General features: G+C 38.6%; 2 protein-coding genes and 1 pseudogene across 2 annotated transcripts; 1 reads left to right on the top strand and 2 right to left on the bottom strand.

Annotated features, from left to right (window-relative positions):
- Positions 1-510: 510 nt before the first annotated feature.
- Positions 511-8,076, bottom strand: LOC138381390 (SNRPN upstream reading frame protein-like). The gene is made up of 2 exons (XM_069465608.1): positions 7,947-8,076; positions 511-737 (listed from the first exon to the last, which is right to left on the bottom strand). The coding sequence occupies exons 1-2, from the start codon at positions 8,074-8,076 to the stop codon at positions 511-513; spliced, it is 357 nt and encodes a 118-aa protein (XP_069321709.1).
- Positions 8,077-8,544: 468 nt separating this feature from the next.
- Positions 8,545-22,443, top strand: LOC138381389 (solute carrier family 7 member 13-like). The gene is made up of 4 exons (XM_069465607.1): positions 8,545-9,229; positions 14,147-14,278; positions 19,393-19,754; positions 22,177-22,443. Exons 1-4 carry the CDS (start codon positions 8,545-8,547, stop codon positions 22,441-22,443), a joined length of 1,446 nt encoding a protein of 481 aa, XP_069321708.1.
- Positions 9,769-9,869, bottom strand: LOC138382099 (U6 spliceosomal RNA; annotated as a pseudogene).
- Positions 22,444-24,175: the final 1,732 nt, after the last annotated feature.

The raw sequence follows: 24,175 nt of genomic DNA, 5'->3' as shown, positions 1-24,175 counted from the left end.
CAGTACCAGACACTGTCTTGATTACTCTAGCTTTTATAATAAGTTTTGAAATTGAGAAGTAAAACTCCTCCATCTTTGCTTTTATTTTTCAAAACAATTTTGGCTACTTTAAATGCTTTGCATTTCGATATAAATTTTGAGTTCTATTTGTCAATTTCTGCAAAAACTTAAAACAAAAAGCCTCATGGAATTTTGATAGGGATTGTGTTGAATCTATAGCTCAATTTGGGAAAGAATTGCTGTCATAACAGTATTTATTCTTCTAATACGTAAACATGAATTGTCTATTTAGATCTTATTTAATTGACTTCAGCAAAGTTTTGTATGAATGGAATTGTATTCCTAATTTCACTCATATTTAGAAATACAATTGATTTTTATACATTGATCTTGTATCCAGCAACCTATCTGCACTTTTAAAAAATTAGTAGACTTTTTAAATGGATAATATCTTTATTACACTGTCTGGGTTTTGCTTGGAATCAGCTTCCTCACTGTTCCAATACTGCTTTAACCACCTGTTGGGGTCTGGGGTAAGAATGCTGCTCTCAGTTCCACCTGGAAATTCCCCACAGGTACTTGCTGCTGCTGAGAACACCTCGGGTACAAGGGACACTCTTGGTTGCTCAGGGAGGCTGTCCTTCTGTGTGTGACTGGGACTTCCACCTTGGACGTGTGCTGTTCTGTAGTTGCTATCAGGTGTAAGTGATCCCTTGCTCGCTGTATCGTGTCACTGACTGCTCCTCAGGTCCAGGCATCATCAGACATCTCCAGCGGCTGCTCTTCTCTGCCAACAGAGTTTATTATTTAAAGCAATTTCAGGTTTACAGAAAAACTGAGCAGAAATTGCAGAGAATTCCCACATACTCCGTCTACCCACAACCACTGACCTTTCATGCCCCCAGTTTCCCCTAATGTTAACGTCTTGCATAAATGTGGTGCATTTGTTACACTTGAAGAGTCAATATTGATACATTATTAACTTAAGTCCATAATTTACATCAGGGTTCACTCCACAGTGTATATTCTATGGGTGTTTACAAATATAAAATGATGTGCATGCACCATTGCAGTATCATATAGAATATTTTCATTGCCCTAAAAATCCCTTGTGCTCCACTTGCTCCCTCTCTCTCCCCAAACCCCTGGAAAATATTTATCTTTTTGCGGTCTCCATGCTAGTGCCTTTTGCAGAATATCATATAGTTGAAATCATGCATGTAGTCTTTTTATTTATTATTATTTTTTCTTTTTCTTTCTCTTTCTTCTTTTTTTTTTCTGGAGACCAGTTATTCTGCTGTCTAGGCAGGAATATAGTGGCCTAATCATAGCTTACTGTAGCCTTGAAATCCTGAACTCAAGCAATCCTACTGCCTTAGCCTCCTGAGTAGCTGGGACTTCAGGCACACACCACCACGTCCTGGTAATTTTTAAATTTTTTGTAGAGATCGGTCTCACTATGTTGCCCAGGTTGGTCTCGACCTCCTGGCCTCAAGCGATCCTCCTTCCTCCACCTCCCAAGGTGTTAGGATTACAGGCATGAACCATCATGACCAGCCTGTATTCTTCTTAGATTGGCTTTTTTCACTTAGCAATATGCATTTAAGGTTTTACTATGTCTTATTGTGGCTTGGTTCCTCATTTTTTCATACAGTATTCCGTTGCATGAACATGCTGCAGTTTGTTTATCAATTCATCTGTTGAAGGGTCTCTTGATTGCTTCCAAGTTTAGCAAATTATGAATAAAGTTGCTATAAACCTTCCCACACAGGTTTTTGTGTGAGCATTACAACTTACTTGGGTAAATACTATGGAGCGTAATTGCTGGATAATATGGTAAGCCTATGTTCATTTTTGTAAGAAATTGCCAAACTGTCTTCCAACTTGACTGTATCATGTTTGCATTCCCACCAGTAATGAATGAGAGTTCTCATTGCTCCACATCCTTGTCAGCATCTGGTGCCCTCAGTGTTTGGGATTTTAACCATTTTAATAGGTGTGTTGTGGTATGTCACTATTGTTTTAGTTGGCAATTCCCTGATGACATATGATGTTGAAACTCTTTCATATGCTTACTTACCATGTCCATAACTTCTTTAATAAGGTGTCTGTTCAGTTCTTTTGCCCACTTTCTACTTGGGTTGTTTGCTTTCTTATTGCTGGGTTTTAAGAGTTCTTTGTATATATTAGATACAAGTTCTTCATCAGGTATGCATTTGGCAAATATTTTCTCTCAGTCTGTTGTTTGTGTTTTCATTCTCATAACAGTGATATTTTTTGCAGAACAAAGTTTTCCATTGTAATGAAGTCCAACTTATCAATTTTTCTTCCATGGATTGTGCTTTTGTTGTTGTATCTAAGAAGTCATCACCAAACCAAATGTACTTATTTTTTTTTTTTTTTTTTTGAGACAGAGTCTCACTCTGTTGCCTGGGCTAGAGTGCCATGGTGTCAGCCTAGCTCACAGCAACCTCAAACTCCTGGGCTCAAGTGATCCTCCTGCCTCAGCCTCCCGAGTGGCTGGGACTACAGGCATGTGCTACCATGCCCAGCTAATTTTTTCTATATATATTTTTTAGTTGGCCAGCTAATTTCTTTCTATTTTTAGTAGAGACGGGGTCTCGCTCTTGCTCAGGCTGGTCTCGAACTCCTGACCTCGAGCGATCCTCCCGCCTTGGCCTCCCAGAGTGCTGGGATTACAGGCGTGAGCCACTGCACCCGGCCCTCAAATGTCCTTAGATTTAAGATCTCCTATGTTAACTTCTAGACTTTGTACTTTCTTATTTTAAATTTAGATCTATGATCCATTTTGGATTAATTTTGTGAAGGGTGTATGGCCTATGTCTGGATTCATGTTTTTACATGTGGATGTCCAGTTGGTCTAGCCCCATTCATTGTAAAGACTCTCTTTTCTCTATTGAAATGCCTTTGCACCTTTATCAAAGTTCAGTTGACTATATTGGTGGATCTATTTCTGGGCTCTCTATTCTGTCCCTTTGATTTATTTGTTTATTCTTTTGCCAAAACCCTACTTTCTTGACTACTACAGTTTCCTTCTGGTCTTGATTTATACTTTAACTTTATTTGTATGATTTATGTCCTTCTAAATTTATTAATACTTATTTCATGGATTAACATATGATTTATCCTAGGGAATATCCCACATGTGGTTGAAAAGAATGTGTATTCTCGTGTTGACGCATATTAGGTCAAGTTGGTTGATAATGTTTTTTATATATCCTTGCTGATTTTCTTTCTATTTGTTCTACCAATTTTTGAGAGTGGAGTAATAAAGTCTACAACTATTATTATTGAATTTTCTATTTCTATATTCAATTCTGTAAGTTCTAGTTTAGCATATTTTGGGCTCAGTTGTTAGGTTTTTATAGTTTATAACTATGATCTATTCCTGCTGAGTCAATGCTTTTATCATTATAAAACATCTCTCCTATACAATAGCAATTTTTTCTTAAAGTCTATTTTGTCTTTTATTAGTACAGCCTCTCTTGCTCTATTTTGGGTATTGTTTGCATCATATATATTTTTATATCATTTTACTTTTAACCAATTTGCATCTTTGAAGCTAACTTATCTCTTGTAGCATATAATTAGATCATGTTTTTTAATCCACTCAACCTGCCTCTGTCTTTGAGATTGGAACATTTAATGATTTACATTTTATAGAATTATTGATAAGGTAGGATATATGTCTGCCATTTTGCTATTTGTTTTATATATATCTTATGTCTTTTTTGTTCCCTGATTTCTTCATTACTGACTTCTCTTGTGTTAAATAGATACTTTCTAGTGTACTATTTAAATTCCTATGTTGTTTCTTTTACTCTTTTTAAAAAAGTTATTTTCTTAGTGGTTGCCCTAGAGAATACAATTGCCATCTTAACTTAAAGCAATCTAGTTTTGATGAATACTAACTTAATTTCAGTAGTATGCAGAAACATGGCTCCAGTATCACTCCATTGCCTCTCCCATGCAATAGTATTATTATACAAATTACATCTTTATATATTGGAAAATCATCAACACAGATTTATATTTATTGCTTTATGCAGTTGTCTTCTAAATCAGATAGGAGAAGAAAAGAATTCCAAAAATTACATTTATATTTTATTTTATAATTATTTGTGTGGTTACCTTTACAGATACTAGTATCTTTCATTTTAGGGTAAAGAGGCCCTCTAGGTCAGATCTGCTGGTTGTGAATTCTCTCAGCTTTTGTTCATCTTGGAATACCTTTATTTTTCTTACAATTGAAAAATTATTTTGCTAGATATAGAATTCTTGGCCAATGGTTGCCTCCTCTCTCCTACACTGTTAGTAGATCATACAACTCCAGATATTCTATTTGGTTCTTTTTTATAGTTTATAATCTTTATTAATATTCTCTGTTTGGTGAGATGTAATTGTCATACTGTAAGGTTTTACAATATGTTTCCTTTGGTTCTATGAATATATTTGTAATAGGTGATTTTAAATGTATGTCTGGTATGTCCAACATTTTGGCTTCCTTAGGGAGAGTTTCTATTCACTGCTTTTCTCCTGAGTATGTGCCGTACTGTTCTGTTTCTTTATGAGTCACATATATTTTTGTTGAAAACTGGACATTTTAGATAATGTAATATGGCAGCTCTGAAAATGAGGTCCCTATTTCCCTGGGTTTGTTGTTATTATTGTTTTAATTGCTGCTGGTGTGTGTGTTTGTGTGTGTGTATGCGTGTGTGCATTTAGTCACTTTCCTGGATAATTCTGTAAAGTCTATATTATGGGTTGAATTATGTTCTCTCAAAAAGACATATTTAAGTTCTACCTCCCAGTACTTCAGAATGTGTCTTCATTTGAAAATAAGGTCTTTATGAAGATAATCAGTTAACATATGATCATTAGGATAGCCCTTATCCAATATGACTGCTGTCCTTATGAAAATGAAATCTGCACACAGAGGTGGGTACAGAGGGAAGATGATATGAAGACCCACAGAGAGAAAAGAGCATGTGACTATAGTGATATATCTATAAACTAAGAACATGGCCCTGCCAACATCTTGATTTTGGACTTCTAGTCTCCAGAATAGTGAGACAAAATATTTCTGTTGTTTTAAGCCACCCAGTTTTTGGCGTTTTGTTATGGCAATCCTAGGAAAGTAATACAGTCTATATTGCCCATGGTGTGCAGCCTCTGAATTCTCTACTAAGAGGGGCTAGTATTCAACTGATGACTGATTAGAGATTTCCTTAATTGCATTGAATGAATAAGTCTTCCACTGTTTGTCAAGGAGTTCTGTGTATATGTGTTGAGGGATTCTGATGCTCAGGCAGTTTACCAGTCTGCCTTCAGCTCCACTTTCTGTTTGCACAGGGCATCAAGGTCAGCCAGAGGTGAGAAACTGGGGTCTCTGAGATATTTCCTGAGCATTTGCACAGCTCTGAACGTGCACATGACCTAGATCATCAGCAATATGCCAGAGTCTTTCAAAGGCTCTATAGAGACGTCTTTCCTCAGATAGTACAGACTGGGATTTTGTTTTCCTAAACTGCTATTGTTGCTTTAGGAAATTGTTGTGTTAAATAATTGCAGTTGATTGTTTAGACAAATGCCCAGAAAACAGAGATTTCCCCACAGAGCCACCTCTCAGTCAAACTAAATAACAACAATGCCCTGCAAATGGGACTTTTTCAAAGAGCTAAGACATATGTTAAATAAGAATAATGCCCTAGAAATGGGATTTTTTGGGAAGTACCTGGTTTGCTCCTGTCTAGTGGCTGAGAGACTGCTATTTTTCGTAGCCATAGTGACTTCAGGGATGCTGGTTTTTTTTTTTGTTTTTTTTTTTGTTGAGACAGCGTCTCACTTTGTTGCCAAGGCTAGAGTGAGTGCCGTGGCGTCAGCTTAGCTCACAGCAACCTCAGACTCCTCGGCTTAAGCGATCCTACTGCCTCAGCCTCCCGAGTAGCTGGGACTACAGGCATGCGCCACCATGCCCGGCTAATTTTTTCTACATAGATTTTTAGTTGTCCATATAATGTCTTTCTATTTTTAGTAGAGACGGGGTCTCGCTCAGGCTGGTCTCGAACTCCTGACCTTGAGCAATCCACCCGCCTCGGCCTCCCAGAGTGCTAGGATTACAGGCGTGAGCCACCGCGCCCGGCCTTAGGGATGCTGGTTTTCAAGGCTACTTCAGAGCTGAAGAAATGAGGATGGGAATAGGATAGTAAAAAAAAACCCACAAGTGCCACAATTCTAGTAGAGGTTCAGAAGTTTTTTTTGGAATCAATTCTCCTCAGATTGTTACAAGATTTTCTGTCTCTAAAGTACAGGAAAAGTTTATTTTAACATTTTTTCTGGTAAGTCTCTGCCTTTATGGTGGAACAGATATAGGGAATCCTCAGTCTAACACTGTGGCTACCATATTTGTTTCTAAATCAGGTATATAAAAAGTAAAGTTTATACAGACACACTTTGCTTTATGGCACTTCACAAATATTGCATATTTTACAAATTCAAGGTTTGTGGCAACCCCACATGAACAATCTATTAATACTATTTTTTCCAATAGTATGTGCTCACTTTGGACCTCTAGGTCACATTTTGGTAATTCTTGCAATATTTTAAGCTTTTTAATTATTATTATATCTGTTATGCTAATCTCTGATCAGTGATCTTTGATGTTACTGTTGTATTATAATTGTTTTGGGGCACCACAATCCGTGCCCATATAAGATAGTGAACTTAATCGATAAATGTATGTATTCTGACTGCTCCACTGACCAGCTATTTGTCCATCCCTCTCCCTCTCTTTGGGCCTCCTTGTAGCCTGCTGTAAAAGAAAAACTACACTGAACACTTCTTAAAAATGGCAAGACAAATTTCAGTTGAGCTACTGCAGTAGAGAAGAGAAACTTCCATATAGAACTGAGCTTAACTCCGAATACAGCAAAGACAGCTGGAGATTTTTAGTCAATGAGCAGAGTGAGGGGGTCAGTGGCTGGAAAATTACCAAGATGAACTTGAGTAGATATGGGGTGGGGGGGAAATTGCTGCTAAACTGAGCTCAGCTGGCCAAAGATGAGGCCTAGGCAAGAAGGGAGCTCAAAGGAGCCTGACTATGGTTTGGTCATGGAGGGATTCCTTGTCAGTGTGAACTACCTAAATAACAGCTGTTTCACTTCTGTGCTCCAGATTTCACACAAAAGTCTTTCTTATGGTCCAGTCCAATTGAGAAATTTGGGAAATGTGTTTTAGCCTAGCCAAGGTAACAACGACCAAAGCGCCACACTCCTCTTTGGTGGCCGGGCTTCTTACCCTAGGCTTATTTTCCTGCAGTGAGATCCAGCACATGGGGAGTGGACTCCCTCACCATCGCCCCTAAAAGTAGATAGGTGTGTAGGGGATTTATTGGCAGGGCAAGGGCCTGCTTTTCCCCCTAGTTCTACTTTCTTTCTGTCTTCTGATGAGCTTTCTCCACTCCCAGGTCCTTGCCCCGGGGACAACAGGGGAGGCATGGTTCCATGTGGGGCTTGGGCCTGGGCCTGGTCACGTTTCCTGAGATCTGTGCAGTATTACTAGTGGACTTTCTTGGATGCAATCAGCCAGAAAACAGCTAGTATTCCTACAACCAAAGCAAAACCAATTTCATTTCACTTACTCTTAGGGGACAATTTAGAAATACTTTACTTCTGAGGTTTATGCGTGCTCCAGGCTTATGAGCCTTTGGAGATGCTCAGGACAGAGATTTGCGTTATAAAGGCAACAAATGTGAGAGCTACTAAGGCCCAAAGCTTGTTTAGATGGTTAGGACCCTCCTTCCCTCTGTCCACGGGGTCAGGCCTTCTCCTCTGCTCCTGCCCACAACTTTCTGTGACTATGGCCGCCAGAGTGATGGGTGGTGGTCAAGTGACAGGCTTATGTTGCAGGGCATTTCACTCTCTCACCTTGCTGCTTGGCGTCCGCAGCCTGATAAAAGGTAAATACTTTGTTTCCTGAAAGCTTAGTGACAAAAAATATGAAGAAGGAGACGAGGTAATAAGAGGATAGTAAGTGAGCTAATTCCTCTGTGTTCATGGCAGGAGGTCAGTATTTGCTTTGTAAAATTGAGATATAGAAATAAAAGTCTTTTCGTGTCATTTAGAGTTATTCAGGCAACCACCAAAAAAATCTAAAGCCATGCATAGTTTAAAATGTTTGTTTCCAGAGAAAGGAACAGGGATGCATTTGGGAGACAGTAGAGTACAGCAGGAAGTTGCAACTTTGCACTATAATCCCTGCCTCTTGGATTTCCTTTTTTCTGAATGCATTATTTCGATAATAATTAAAAGACAAGTCAAACTAAACCTTCCAAATAATCTTAGTCTATTGAATATGTCACATATATTTTGTTAATTATTGAAGCCAGGCTACATTTAATAAAGGTGGAACAGAAAGGACAGAGCTGCTTTATTTCAGAGAATCCATGAATATCCTTTTGAGCAATATAGGCAGGAAAATTCAGAAATTGTAATTTATATAGAATTTTAAAACACTTCAATTACAATGGATAAAGAGAAGAAAATACAGCTCAGGAGAGTGTTTGGATATTACCGGGGCACAAGTTTTATAATCATTAATATAATTGGTGCAGGAATTTTTGTGGCCCCCAAAGGGGTGTTGAAGTACTGTAGCATGAACGTGGGACTCGCCCTGTGTGTTTGGGCTGGCTGTGCCGTGTTGTCCATAACGACAACGCTCTGCTATGCAGAGATGGGTATAAACTTCCCATGCAGCGGATCTAATTACTATTTTATCAAGAGATGCTTCGGCTCCTTGATCGCTTTCCTGTATCTCTGGACGTCGGTGTTTCGGGGGCCAGGGATAATCGCTGGCCAAGCCCTGCTTCTTGCTGAGTACGGCATCCAGCCTTTTTATCCCAGCTGCTCTGCCCCAAAGCTGTCAAAGAAATGTCTGGCTCTAGCCATGTTGTGGATTGTGGGAATTCTGACTTCTCGTGGTGTGAAACAGGTGACTTGGCTTCAGATAGCTAGCACAGTGCTGAAAATGTCCATCCTTGGCTTCATTTCCCTCAGTGGAGTGGTGTTGCTGGTGAAGGGGAGAGAGGAGAATGTAGATCGGTTTCAGAATGCTTTTGATGGTGAATTTCCAGATGCCTCCCAGTTTATAGAAGCTGTCTTCCAAGGATATTTTGCATATTCAGGCGCGGGATGCTTCACCTTAATAGCAGGTAATTAACAATCCATTGGGGAAAAAAAAAAATCTCAAGCCATGACATTGTATATGCAATATGAAATGCATAGCATGTATTATATTTTGAGTTTTATCTTAAATAAATGATTCAATGTTTTTTTCTTCCTTATGACTTTCTAAATCAGGTCATACCAGCCTTGTGCTAGTCATCTACTCTTAATTTTTTTTCTGTTTATTCCAAAATACTTATTTGACTGGGCAACTTCTCTTTTCCAGCTTTCTTTTCTGGGAAAACAGATTTGGGACTTCTGTGTTAATCTAGGTTCCTTTCTGTTAATGAATGGATGCTGAGGTTGTGAAATTATTTCCTACCCATGAAGCTGTAAATGCAGAAATGATCTAATGCCAGAATGTGTTTGCATTGTGGGTGGTGTGACACACTTATTTATTTGGGGGATTATATTTTATATTTTATTATAACTTATTTTTCTTTCATTGACGAATGTAATATTAAGGGTTCATATAATAAAACAAACTGATTTTTGTTTTTTGGGTTTTTTGTTTGTTTTTCTTTTTACTTTTATGGAGTGCTTCACGAATTTGCATGTTACCCTTACACTGGGGGCCATGCTAATCTCTGTATCATTCCAGTTTTGGTATATATATCCTGCCAATGCAAGCACTGATTTCGGATCCAATTAGCCTTTTGCACATCAAAAGGCTAATTGGATCCAAATGATAAATTAATGAGAAAGCTATAATTTGCATGTATACATTATAAGAGCAGTCACCCTACAGCAAACTTGGATGCTTTAAATGGTAAATGAGCAAACTGCAAAGGTAAATGCTTGGGCCCACCACCTGTAACCATGACTGCAGAAGTCTGAAAGAGGCTCCCTTCCCTTCCCCACCCTCCAGACCAGCACTCCCCGCGCACCTGCAACAGCAGCTCTCTGACCCCTGACCCCGGCCAGATGGCAGCACTGGGCAGCAGGTGGCTGAAGTGGCTGCCCAGGAGGAACAGCACTGCATTGGCTCACTCAGAACCTCAGGGCAGAGCAGCAAATGCTGATTTTTGCCTTGCACTTGGACTGGGCTCTTAAGTATTTTTAAAGAGAAGAGAATCATGAATATTCTAGATTGCTCTGAGGCTGGATTTAAAACTCTTCAATGTCAGGACAAAAGTGTTTCTCTTTTCATTTCCAAAGTCAGTCTCTTCCCTTGAACTCTTTATCCTTTCCCTTCCACCTCCTTCAGGACTGTTCACATTCTTTTATTTCATTTTTTGGCAACTTCAACCTCTTTACTGGCTCTTTTTCTTGACATTTAAATATGAAGCTGTTGCTTCTTTGGCCTTTTGGCTAAGATCAAGTGTAAATATGAAGCCAACTATTGACTCTGGAACAAAATTTTTCTTTAATTTTAGGATCCTCCACTGATGTGTCTATCATTCACTAAATCATTTGAGCAGCAGGTATCTTTGTAAACACTGACTGTTTTTAAAACTCTGTGCCAGTGCCTGAAGATGAGTAAGATGTAGTCTTTACCCTAATGAGGCCTACAGCCTAGTAGAAGAGACAAGTCCTAGATTTTGTAGATAACTTGATCTCTGCCACTTACCAACTGTGGCAAGTATCTTCACCTCTCTGGAGTTTTTCTTTATCTGAAAAATGTACGTCATGGCTTAATATCACTGTAATTCTACTCTTTATAAGCAATTAATGACATATGGTGTTTAGTAAGTAGCCATAAGGAACAATGTAACTACTATAAACATTCAGTAGAAGGAAACGTCAATTTTCACTCTCACTGAGTGGAAAAGGTGACAATTTGAATGGAATCCAAAAAGTCCAGCAGTAGAAAAATAGGAGTGAAGCTGTGGCGATCAGTATGCAGGGTGGACGTAAGACACGGCATTAGTCTCGGGGGACTGCAAAATGATTCCCTCTGAGGGTCTTGAGAATGATACGATTACTAAGACAATTACACAGAAGAAGAACAAAATGGCATAGGATTGGAGACCAGGACTGGACAATGCCAACTTTTAGGCAGTAAGTAGAGAAAAAAGATCCAGTGAAGAAGCCAGAGGAGGCTCAGAGAATCATGAAGGAAAATCCCCAGAGGTTCCAAGAAGAGAGGGTCATCACTTGGTTAAATGCTTCGGAAGTCGAGGAGGGTGAGGACTGATCAGACACTTTGGCTGATACAGTGAGAGACCCTTGGTGAACTTGGAGCATGAGAGGAAGTTGATGTGCACTGAGTCAAAGAATAAGGTATTAAGGAAAGAAAGCAGTGAGGAAATCAGTCTTTTATGTGGTTTGTGATTAAATGGGCCGCTGCAGTTTGAGGGGCTGGCTGAGCAAAACTTTCTCTCTCTTTCCCATTGTCTCTCTCCTTTAAGGAGAGAAGAGATCTCTCTGGCTTTTATCTGAGCCAATTTCAACTTGTTCCATTGCCAGAGATGTTCCATTGTGAGATAATTATTCTCAGCTGCAAATAGATTTACAGGATTTACTAACTTACAAGCTATGATGAAATTCTTCACAAGCAGCTGGCAGTAAACCAAAGCTGGAAGAATTTCCGTGTGTGCAGGAGTTGTTAATTTACTAAATACATTTTAAGTAAGACCAAGTTCTAAGTAACACTTTTACCTGTCCAATGGTGATTTGTAGGCAGCTGACGTTGCATGGTGTAGGAATACCCGTCTTTTACGTTCCAGACCCAAGGATATTCATTACCTGTCTGGCTATTATAACCCTTCATGATAAATTAAGTTCTAGTCTCTACCTCCTCTCTATTAATCAAATATATAATGAGAATGAGTAAAAGGCCCAGAGGAAAGTATAGTTAATCTAAAAAATTGGCCTTCTGTTTGTTCCAAAGCATTCACTAATAACTATACTCATTAACAACAACCATTTCTTAAGTACTTATTATGTGCTAGGCCCTGAGATTGGAATTTTGTTGTCTCGATAGTTTCTATTTCAGGTAAGAAAATTAAAATCTTCACAGCCAATGCACTGTCCAGAAGTCCCTCAACTAGTAAGTGGTGAAGACAAGGCTAAAATTAGAGCTTTCTAATCCTTTACTCTTCAAGTGCTTAATCAGCTCATATTAGTGTGTATCACATGGGCATTACAGACAGCCCCTGGACAGATGCATAGCAGAAATTTGATACATGTCAAAGGATAAATATTTATTAGTGAGAGCTATTTGGTTTTTCTTTCTTTCTTTTTTTTTTTTTTTTTTTTTTTTTTTTGAGACAGAGTCTCACTCTGTTGCCCAGGCTAGAGTGCCGTGGCATCAGCCTAGCTCACTGCAACCTCAAACTCCTGGGCTCAAGCGATCCTCCCACCTCAGCCTCCCAAGTAGCTGGGATTACAGGCATGTACCACCATGCCCAGCTAATTTTTTCTGTATATAGTTTTAGTTGTCCATATAATTTCTTTCTATTTTTAGTAGAGATGGGGTCTCGCTCTTGCTCAGGCTGGTCTCAAACTCCTGAGCTCAAATGATCCGCCCGCCTCTGCCTTCGAGAGTGCTAGGATTACAGGCGTGAGCCACTGTCCCCTGGTGGGAGGTATTTGGTTTTAAGTAACAGAAACTAACACACATTGGCCTAACCGATAAAAGTGGAACTTACTGGAAGAATAATGCTGTATTTCAAGGAAGATCTGAGCAATTAATCTTCAGGAGCAACAGGAAATAGGAAAGCTCTAGGAATTAAAAAAACAAGATTTCTCACCCTGCTTTCTTTCTCTTTTTTACTACCATTGCATTGCTTTTCTCTTAATTCTCTTAGTCTCATTGACATTTGGTTCAAATTCTTGAGAGAAATTTCCTTGTGTGCTGGCCAGGCTTGGCTTCCAGTGGGTCAGGTGTCTGTGCTTGTTCTATTGCCAGTGGGCAGGGCACAGGGTCCCCTTGTACACACAGGGCTACAGATGCTCATTTCTTTGTGTCAGGGAGTGATTCTCAGAGGATGGCAAAATTAGGGAAAGTGGTGTGACAGATGGAGCAATATTTGAAAATAAGACAATCCTAAAAAATCCATTGTATATGTACTAAATCAGAATCTTTTTTCTTCTCTCTTTTTGCACTTAATATTGGCATAAAGAATGGGAAGAGCCTACAGGGAGAGAGAATTTATGACTGACTCTTACTCCTTTCAGTAGATGTTATGGGAATGCGTGACAGGGCAATTTTGCTAGCCAGGGAAGGAGTTTCCTCTCCTATTTCCTCAGAACAAGTTAGGACTTTGCTGAGTTCTGATGGAAGAGTAGAAGTCAGCTAGGCAACTAGGAAAGGAAAGAACATTCCACATCAGAGCACAGGCCCTATGGCAAGAAGGGGGAATGACATACTGGAAGAACTGAAAAAGGCCAGTCTGCCTATATGCAAAACACAGGTACCAAAGGGGACTATCAAATTGTCACATAATTTATACCCATTGCACTCTGTTTCATTTCATATGAACACTTACCATAGTCATTATGTTAACTCTTATCTATGTCATTGTTTAACTAATGTTTAGCTCCTCTTCTTGAGGTTAAACTTCATGTACATTTTGCTCACCATGGTTTTCCCACCACCCAAACCCAAGGCCTAGTCCCTGAAGACAGAATCAAATGGTACAAGCCCTATGGGCTCAGATTGCATTTTTCATTGTTATGCGTTTCTTCAGAAATTTTGCCATCTATGGAGAAAGTGAAGAAATTTTTCTGCTTTGCTTCATTTAGCACCAATTTAGGGGTGGGTAGGTATGTAGCTGTCCACTAACGTGGTGTTGTGTGCATGTGTGCACGCGCGTGTACGTGCGGTGGTGGTGGTGGTGGTGGTGGTGGTGGTAATGTGGGTAGGAAGAACCCAACTCAACCTGACACATGGAGAAATTTTAAAGATAAATTAAAAAAATATTTTTTACCAATTACCATTTTGTTCTTTTGTGTTATAGGGGAGCTGAAGACACCCAGAAAAACCATTCCCAGAATCACATTTACCGCAGTACCTCTGGTGACTATACTTTATTTACTGGTTAATGTTTCCCTCCTGACTGTTCTGACGCCCAAGGAAATTATCTCTTCAGGTCTGTACGCACATGGCTAAGGCAGTAAATAAAGTGCTGGTCGTTTCAGCATATCCTAAGTATCACTTTACCAGTTGGGACTGCTGTTTACTGTTCATTATTCTATATGTAGAATACACCTGTAATTTTCTAAATTTCTAATTTTCTAAAGTAACAGAAGGACAGAGAGTATGATTTGGCTTAGAAGGGAGAATCATATTTAAACATGGTTATGCATTTTCTGATAAGATGGAAAGGTGTATATATAGTGCTGGTGCATGGTGCAGACCAGATTCAAAATGTTAGAATTGCATTCACGATCTTGTCTCACCAGAGTGACAGACACTGGGTAATCGTGCTTATATCTACTAAAACTTTCAAAACATTTGATTCCCAAATGTTCTTTTGGTGACATCAAGAACGGTAACTTTGAAATGTAGGAGATTAGCAGTTTGAAAAGTAGATGCTAATGTTCAATTCACGCATATAATTCATATTAAAATTAATATGTAAAATAATGTAGTTTTTTATCATAAATAACTCTAAAATTTACGGTGGCAATAAGCCCTGAACATATGGAAATTTGACCAAAAAATAATTATCTCAGAGACCAAATTATAGAATCAAGAATAAAAGAACAAGAAAATCTTAAAGAAATATACATTTTTGAATGAGTACAGACTCAAGAAATAAAAGGAAATTTGAAAAGAAATGAGAAACAGGAAAAGTGGAAGATGAATAATTTTCTCAAACCAGCATTAAACCACCATCTGAGATAAACCTATTACCCTGTACCTTTAGGGCTAATCTCTTAGGAGCAGTCATAATTGTTTGGGTGCATCTTGGAGGCACTGGAGGTAAACCTAAGAAAGGTTTTTTTTCTCATTTTTTTTGTTTGGTTAGTATTTTTCTTTTTTTAATTTCAGAATATTACAGGTCAAACGTTTTGGTTACATAAATTGCTTTTGTACCTACCGTTTGAGTTAAGGTTATAAGTGTGCCCATGCCCCGGATAGTGTGCATTGTACCCATTAGGTGTGAATTTACCCACCCCCTCCTCCCCCTTTAAGGGAGGTTTTAATATGAAGATTCTGATAAACTTTGCCTCAATTCTTATGTCACCGCCACGCAGGATGCCGCCACGTGCAGCGTTGATTAACAGGGGCCTGGGTATCTCAGGGACCTGTCAACTAGACATAGTCAAGATTCTGAGTGTCTGTAGGAACCAACAAAATGCAAAACTGGGCAGAACAAGCAGTGATTTATTAACTACCTTGCTTATGTAAAGAATATATTTACACAGTTAGTGACGGGTGTGGTCAGGGCTGCTGCTCAGCTAGCTCAGCTGTTGCGCTTCACTGAAGCTGGCATCTGCTGTGACTGCCAGTGCCCCGGCCATGCGGGTTGTTAAAAAAGTTATGAATATCTCCTCTGGTGCATTATGATGGTGGCAACGATTTTGTGGGTGGCACAAAAGTTGTGGCAGGTGTGGAAGACTCGCGAAGTGTTTTAACCTTACTTGCTTGTGATTTGGTTTACAGTGCTCACTCTTTCAGGCATATAGTCCTTAGGTTCTTTCTTTAAATTCTGAATTAATGTTTTTGAATTCAAATATCTGCATTTTTATTGTATTAGTGCAATGCAATACAATTTAAATTAAGAAATAATCAAAAATGTAGGCCAGGCATGGCGGCTCATGCCTGTAATCCTAGCACTTTGGGCAGCTGAGGCGGGAGGATCACTTAGACCCAGGAGTCTGGGGCTGCAGTGAGCTGTGATTGCACCACTGCACGTCAGCTTGGGCAACAGAGATAGAGCCTGTCTCTAAAAAAAAAATTAAAATAAAAAAAAACCCAGCACATTCTACTTAAAACAATGTATGTATGGGACAAGCATCATAGCATTATGTATGATAGCAAAAAATTAAAGATCATCAAAATATTCAATAAGGTTGAAATAAATAATTTATAGAAATCCATATAATAGACCATTCTGAGCTTTTAAAAGCTTGATATTGTTGGTGGATACTTGAAGTAAAGGGACAATGTTTATTATGCAATAATGAGGGAGAAGGCAGGATGTATAAGACAGAAAGTAAATAGTTAACAATGGTGATCAACTGGTATGATATTGTGGATGATTTTTGCTTTATATTTTTACACTGAATTTTCCAAATTTTCTTTAAGGAAGTTCATAATTTATATAATAGGAAAAAGTTATAAGCAAAAGAAATAAGTTCTTAAGAAACTTTAAGGATTAAGGGGTGCAATTTTTTAATCAAACAGGAAAGTTTCCAAAGGATATAGAGCATTTATGATGCAGTGTGAATTGGGTGCTACATTTTATTTGAGGAACACTGAAAAGAATTACACAAAGCTGTGATAAATATTAGATTCTAATATTTATGATTTACATAGAAAAAGAAACAGTGGTATTAATCACATAATGTTGGTGTGTGTCAGTGCCAGAGCTCTGACTTGTTTCTTCAATTATTTTTCTCTTAGAAAGAAAAAACAGCCTTTATTGTGAATAAAGTCTATGACTGAGGATGAAAAGGTGTCCCTCTAGAGCTAAGTGTGTGAAAATGTTGCAGTGAGGAGCCCTGGTCCCAGCTTCTAAGCCCGAGGAGTCCAGCGTTCCTGAAGCCCTGCCGCAGGCTGCTGACAGGGGTGCCCACAGTTGGTGTTCTCGAGGGTTCCATGCCGTACAGGGCAAGATAATCAGAAACACTAAATAAATTCTACGGAAACAGAAGCTGAGAAGCGTTCCTTGTCCAGAGCAGCCTGCAAATAGCTGGTCCCATGTACACAGGTGTGGTTAAGAATTCTAAAAAGAAAGTAGGAATTTTAGAATCACTTCCTGGTAAATGGATGCAATCATATTTGGAGGTTGATACTGTAATATCACCCTTATTTATAATAAAAATGTATAAACCTTTGGACTCACAAGTTGCACTTCTAAGAATTTACTGTGAGGAGAATGGCACAACTATCAAGAATTGAAGGCACGAATGTTTCCATTAAAGCACATTTGTATCAGAAAAAAACTGTGAACAACCTACCAATCCATCAATATGGAATGAATAGATAAACTTATAGTTATATTATATAATGGTCCCAAAGTGCTGGGATTACAGATGTGAGCCTGGCCTTACAGTTGTATAAGAGAATACTGAGAATTCACTAAAATGATTAGATGGATGCTCTGTACTAATATGATCAAGATACATTGGAAAGTGAGAAAAGCAAGCCTAAGTGTGTGCACACACATGACACCTACATGCAGACCCATATACAACCCTCAACAATGCTTATAGTCATAGAAAATTTCTGGAAGATCCAAACATATCTTAATGGTAGTTACATTAGGGGTGCATGAAAGAGGGATTGGTGAGAAGACAGTTACTTTTTATATTATTTATTTTATGCTGTTTATTTTCCCAGAGCATATATGAAATAATTTGTAAAAGAAAAGAAACATGTGGAAAGGAGTTAAAAAATCACTCGTGGGATAGAGCTGAAGATTGTGCAGAAAGATGTCTAACTTTTGCCAACCGGCACTGGCAGAGCTGCCTGGGACCCTCTTCAAGTCATAACCAGCACATGTGTAGAATGCACACTGGGGAGTTGAAGGGAAAATCCCCTTGCATTACTGGAAAGAAATATTTTTAAAATGTATCTGAAACAGGAAATGTGTTAGAGGTATGGGTGTTCTAGAGGAACAACCAATAATACCTTATTTGAAATAAACAATAAGTGAGACAGGAGATAGTTTCAAACAAGACCCAATATTGTAGAATGGCACTAAGGAGAAAAGTGAAACAGCACTTGAGCCTATTTAAAACGGGCTAAAAAAAAATAGAGATCTTTACAAACAAGAACAATTAATAACCTGAACGATGGACACTTTTCTTCTTTGGTGTCTTTTATACCTACTGACTTTTATTAAATTAGTGTTCATAAGGTCTCTTCACCTTTAAGCAAAAAAAGCAGAATATTCTCTAAAGGCTGGTTTATAGCAGAGTTTCTCACTCTTGGTACTATTTACATTTTATACCATATAATTCTTTGTTGTAGAGGGCTGTCCTGTGCATTATAGGATGTTTAGCGACATCTTTGGCCTCTATCAACTCATGCCGGTAGCAACCTCCTGCTTCCCCAGCTGTGACAATAAAAAAAGTCTCCAGATATTGCCAAATGACCCCACAGAGCAAAATTACTTCCAGTTAAGAGTTGCTGGGCCAGATGCTGGGGCTCATGCTTGTAATCCTAGCACATTGGGAGGCCTAGTTGCAAGGACTGATTGAGGTCAGGTGTGCGAGGCCAGCCTGAGCAAGAGCAAGAATACTGTCTGTACTAAAAATAGAAAAAAATTAGCTGGATGTGGTGGCATGTGCCTGTAGTCCCAGTTACTCGGGAGACTGAGGCAGGAGGATCCCTTGAGCCCAGTAGTTTGAGGTTGCTGTGAGCTAGGCTGATGCCGCAGCAGTCTAGCCATAGGAAGGGAGCGAGACTCTGTCTCAAAAAAAAAAAAAAAAAAAAAAGAGTTGCTGGTCTATAGACAAGCCCCAAATGTCATAAATACTTTATGTGTGTGTTATTTATTTTCTCTGTCTACATAGTTCATTTTTCTGTTAAGTATTTCAAATTGCACTGTGATATGAGGAGGGCTCATTCCTGTGTCAATGGTGTTGCACTGCGCTTCTTTGACCCTAATGCAACTATCAATACTCTGTAAGCTAGTTTCAGAAAATATGCATGCAAACATCCGTTCAACTAATCAATTCACTTCACAAGTATTTATTAAAAACTCGCTATATATCTGTCACTGAGTGAAATACTAGTTTTATAGAAAAGAAATGAATGATCCTTGCCCTTAATAAGTTCCTGGTTAATTGGGGAAGACACATGAAATAATAACCCCTTATGATACAGGTTAATAGGGCTAAAATGGACACATGCATAAGGTGTTGTGTAAGTGTAAATAAGGAAATAAACAAAATTAAACAAAATTATTAATAAGTGCTTAATTACTTTTTAAATGTTCTGCTTTCATTTTGAAATAATATTAAAGGGTTTACCATTAGTATCTGTCTTTTAACACAATTTCTTTTGTGTATTTTTGTCTTTCTGTAGACGCTGTGGCCATCACATGGACTGATCGAGTTTTCCCCTCATTAGCATGGGTTATTCCTTTTGCTATTTCTGCCTCATTATTTAGCAACCTTCTGATTAATGTATTTGAATCAGCAAGAGTGACATATATTGCAGGCCAACAGGGCCACCTGCCTTTGCTATTTCATACACTCAACAGTTACTCCTCTCCGTTTGTGTCTGTGCTACTGCTTGTCAGTATGGGATCCCTTGCAGTTGTCTTAACAAACCTCATTGACTTGATAAACTATTTTTTTTTTTTGTCTTCTTTCTGGTATATATTATCAGCGATAGGAATACTAAAACGGAGATTCCAGGAACCTGATGTACCTTCACCTTATAAGGTAAAAGTGGGCTTTCTAACTTCTTTCTGTGTGAAAGAAAAGATACTAGTGTACCCATATTTAAGAATATATTCAGAACATGAACATGTCTGAGTAGATATATTTATTTGTTTATTTTACTACTCAACAGTTGAGAAACACATAGAATAATCTGCTTGTGATTTTAATTTTCATTTTTATTGGATTGATTTTGCTCAATATAAAATCTCTTAGGTTCCACTTAATGGTTTAAAACCTAATGGTTTATTAGAGAGAAAGATAGCTCTCTGGGTGGTTGGACAGTTCATTATGAGTCTTTTGACCAGAGATTACTTTGTCTACTTATGTAGCTACTTATGCACACCAGTGTGTTCCACAGTCAGGGTCAGAGTTAGCAGCTGGGAAACAAAAGAGGCAAGGCGAGGTCACAAGTGATAACCTCTACTGTCCTGAAACATCAGCTTAGCATTGACAAATTCGTCTTTTCAACTTTGCTTACTTGTAAACTTACTTTCAGTCCAGATGAGAAAAAAATTCCACAGGAGAGGAGACAAACTTTTAATCATAGAAAAAGAAATAAACAAAACTTGGTAGTGTAAGGATGTTGTTAGAGAAAGGAGGCCCTGATGCTCTGGTTATCAGAAAAAAAGTTGTCTTGGTTGGCTAATGGCACGTTCAAAGCTTTGCTTGGATGATCCCCTTTAGTCCTCTCGGAAATACAAAAGGTGAATTCTACTGTGATTCTCCTTTACAGATGAAGAAACAGATTTAGAACAGTTAAGTCATTTGCCCAAGCTCACACAGCAGGGAGTGGAGCCAAGGTTGAAATCCAGGTACTCTCTTTGGAGTGTTTGACTCTTACTAAGTGCAAAATACAAGAATGAACTCTGGGAGAAAGAAAGCAATGTTCTCACCACTGACTCTGGTTGAATTATGACCATCTTTCCTTTTCAATCTTTTACTTCTTTCATGCAACCATTCCTCAACTGTTGTGTATTTGAGTATTAGTTATTGAGCAGCAACCTTGCTAGGTACTCTGGGCACAGAAAGAGTTAAGACTTAGCTCCTGCCCTTAGACAGTTTATAATCCATCTGGACAGTCAGGTGATCCAAAAACCATGGTATGATGATAGCTACACAGTGGCCTCCAGAGGATGCTCAGAGAACACGTGGGGGAGGGGGATCTAATCTAGAGCAGGGATGACAGCCGTGGTACCCCTTGGAGGTGCCTCCCCATCATCTGCTCCCCTCATCCTTTCACATGTTGCATGTTTGAATGTGTTCCTTCTTTTCTGTTTTCTGACCTACACTTTTGTTAGATCACTGACCCTAATTAGACACAATTATAAAGAAGTTATGAACTGATCATGGATTTGTTATAACACTAAGACATAGTACAAGATAATCATTAAGAGCTTGGGCTCAAGTCCAATTGCTTGGCTTAGTACCTGAACTTGGTCTTGTTATTTAACCTCTGATCCTCAGTTTCTTCATATGTAAAAGAGTAATGAATAATACCTAACTCCTATTAATGTGGAATATATTAAATAAGTTAAGGCATGCAAACAATGCAGGGTCTGACATTGATGGCTATTAGTATTTATAATATTATTCAACATACATTTGCATCAAAAAGAAAGGCAAGGGAAGCCTTGAATATAAGTGGCTTGTGTACCCAAGAGCTTTTTTCTCCTCTCTCAATTATTTGCTAATTGATACTGAGCAGTGAGATAAGTTATGTTTCTCAGGGCTGCTTTACAAACTAAGAGGAGATTCTTAACGATTTAAGCTCCACATGAATGACCCTCTAATTACAGGGTTTCATAAATTGTGACTATCTAGGTGTTATATGTTTGGGGTGTGGATTCACATCTCAAAAGTGACTACCTACTGAATTTTCTCCCTAGATTGGAAAATGTTGTGTAGGACCCTTACAATCCTAACGCCAAGCAGGTACCAAGGATGGATCTTTAAGGGTTTTAACAAAACAAAAACAAAATCAAAACCAAAAATAGGAAGATTATTTTGGCTAAAATTTTTGTCTTGATTTCTTTTGTTTTTTAATATGCTAAGCCTATAAAGTCATAAAATTACCTTTCAATATTTACCTGAGTAACAAAGGGTCTTAGGATAGTCTTTGTGTTCTTGCCATGAACTTATTACTGCCAGGTGGTTGTTGTATCAGCAAATGGTCACTGTCGTCTCCATCCACGAACAGTCAAATGCTAGTTGCTCATTCCCTCCAACCTGGCAATGACAGTCTTCAACGTCTCCTTCTACTCAGGCATTTATCTCAGTTCTAAGCCAGGTTTATCTAACTTCATAGCTAACTTAGCCTGTTTTCTATCACTAGCTTATATCTTTTAATTGTTATTATACAAATATGCAGGTACCATATATGAATTTTCATATCTATTTTTTTTTTTAATTTTGCTCTTTTCAGGTCTCTTTGCCAATTCCATTGATAGCAATGGCCATCAGCCTGTGCCTGGTTTTGATCCCATTGGTGAAGTCTCCAAGTTGGAGTTATGTTTATGTGCTTCTCTTTGTTTTCAGTGGACTATTGGTTTACATACCTTTAATACATTTTAAATTGAGGTTCGTTTGGTTTGAGAAGATGACTTGCTATTTACAATTACTATTTAATGTTTGCCTCCCTGATGTGTCTAATGAACAGATGTCAGAAGTACAAACTGTTAAGAAAAAATAGCCTTCTAAAAAAAATCCCAAATTCCAGATAAAGATTAAGCACATGATAAAATATTCATGGTAAAATTCCTATCCTAACTCTCTTTCTCAAATGAAATAATGTATATAAAAGCACCTAGGACAGTCCCTGGCTGCAAAATCACAAAAAAAAATTGTCATGCATAACTAAAGCTCTGTTTTGTTTGGTAAAAAAGACTTAAGTCTCAGTTTGCATAGCTTGATATATTGATGATATCTCTCCCATTCTTCAAATTTTTTCTGTATCTCACTCCTTTTCTACTGAATTTGTATGGATCTTATAGTAAAAGTTAATGATTAAAAATAAAAAAAGCATTCACTTCATCTTTCCTGAGTTCTTTTTTTTTGCAGTACTGATTTGAAGATAAAGAGAGTAATTCCATTTGTCTGGTTAGCTTTTTCCCTGTAGTAAAAAGAATTTTTTCAAGTGAATAGGTTTTTTAGAAGCATGAGTTTTTATGTTATTTTCCTTTGAGTGCTTTTCTTTAAATTCTGAGGTGCCTTAGAAGAACAACATTATCATGTCTTCATTTAATTAAAAGGTGGCCTATTGGCAACAATGTGGTTGTGAGTATAAAATGTGTGGAATATATGGCCGAGTGGACAGCATCCCAGTAGTTATGCTCAGCCAGAATCACTCAGTTTTAAAAATTCATCTATATGGGCTAGGCAGGGTGGCTCACGCCTGTAATCCTAGCACTCTGGGAGGCCGAGGTGCAAGGACAGCTTGAGCTCAAGAGTTTGAGACCAGCCTGAGCCAGAGTGAGACCCTATCTCTACTAAAAATAGAAAAATTAGCCAGGTGTCATGGTGTGTGCCTTTATCCCCAGCTACTTGAGAGGCTCAAGCAGGAGGATCTCTTGAGCTCAAGAGTTTGAGGTTGCTGTGAGCTAGGCTGATGCCACAGCACTCTACTCAGGGCAATGAAGTGAGACTCTCAGAAAAAAAAAAATTCAATTCATCTACTTAGCTTAGAGTTTTAAAGGATCTGGGTTTGGAGATGTCCTCTCAGAAAGCAGAGAGGCAATGTGGGAAGGTGTTCAGCAACCTTTGTTAGCCAACTCTATCCCTCAGAAGGGGGATCCACACAGGTCAAAGGACTTGTCAAGTTTGAGGAGCCATCCCCTGGGTTGATGGTCAATTTTATGTGTCCACTTGGCTGGGTCACAGGGCCCAGAGTTTTGGGCCCTCGAACATTATTCTGGATGTTTCTGTGAGGGTGTTTTTTGGACAAGACTAATATTTAAAATGTTAGACTTTTTGTAAAGCAGATTGCCCTCCCTAATGTGGGTGGGCCTCATCCAATCAGTTGAAGACTCTAATAGCACAAAGACTGATTTCCCCCAAGCAAAAGAGACGTCTGTCAGTAGATGGACTTGAACTGCAACATCAGCTCTTCCATGGGTCTCCAGCCTGACGGCCCACACTGCAGGTTTTAAATTTGCCGGCCTCCATAAGCATGTTAGATAATTCCTTTAAGCAAATATCTCTCTCTCTCTCTCTCTCTCTCTGCATATTCACATCCATTGATGTGTTTCTCTGGAGAACCCTAATACACCTGGCTTGCTCACCCAACTTACATACCCTATTCTTGCTTGCTAAGGACAACCCCTCCCAATTATTTACATCCCATCCCTTTTTGGCATATGGTTAGATTATTAAAACTGGAACAATAAGGCCGGGCGCGGTGGCTCACGCCTGTAATCCTAGCACTC

Source organism: Eulemur rufifrons, chromosome 3 (genome assembly GCF_041146395.1).
Source record: "Eulemur rufifrons isolate Redbay chromosome 3, OSU_ERuf_1, whole genome shotgun sequence".
Taxonomy (NCBI): domain Eukaryota; kingdom Metazoa; phylum Chordata; class Mammalia; order Primates; family Lemuridae; genus Eulemur; species Eulemur rufifrons.
The sequence above is the reverse complement of the archived record's forward strand: the minus strand, read 5'-3'. Positions and strand labels throughout refer to the sequence as shown.

Excerpts from the sequence above, each read along its gene's own strand:
- LOC138381390 (XM_069465608.1), bottom strand. The coding sequence starts at position 8,076 with ATGAACACAGAGGAATTAGCTCACTTACTATCCTCTTATTACCTCGTC. Across the intron at positions 738-7,946 it reads TGCGGACGCCAAGCAGCAAG|TCAGTGACACGATACAGCGA; the intron begins GTGAGAGAGTGA and ends CCTGAGGAGCAG.
- LOC138381389 (XM_069465607.1), top strand. The coding sequence starts at position 8,545 with ATGGATAAAGAGAAGAAAATACAGCTCAGGAGAGTGTTTGGATATTAC. Across the intron at positions 14,279-19,392 it reads CAAGGAAATTATCTCTTCAG|ACGCTGTGGCCATCACATGG; the intron begins GTCTGTACGCAC and ends GTCTTTCTGTAG. Across the intron at positions 19,755-22,176 it reads ATGTACCTTCACCTTATAAG|GTCTCTTTGCCAATTCCATT; the intron begins GTAAAAGTGGGC and ends TGCTCTTTTCAG.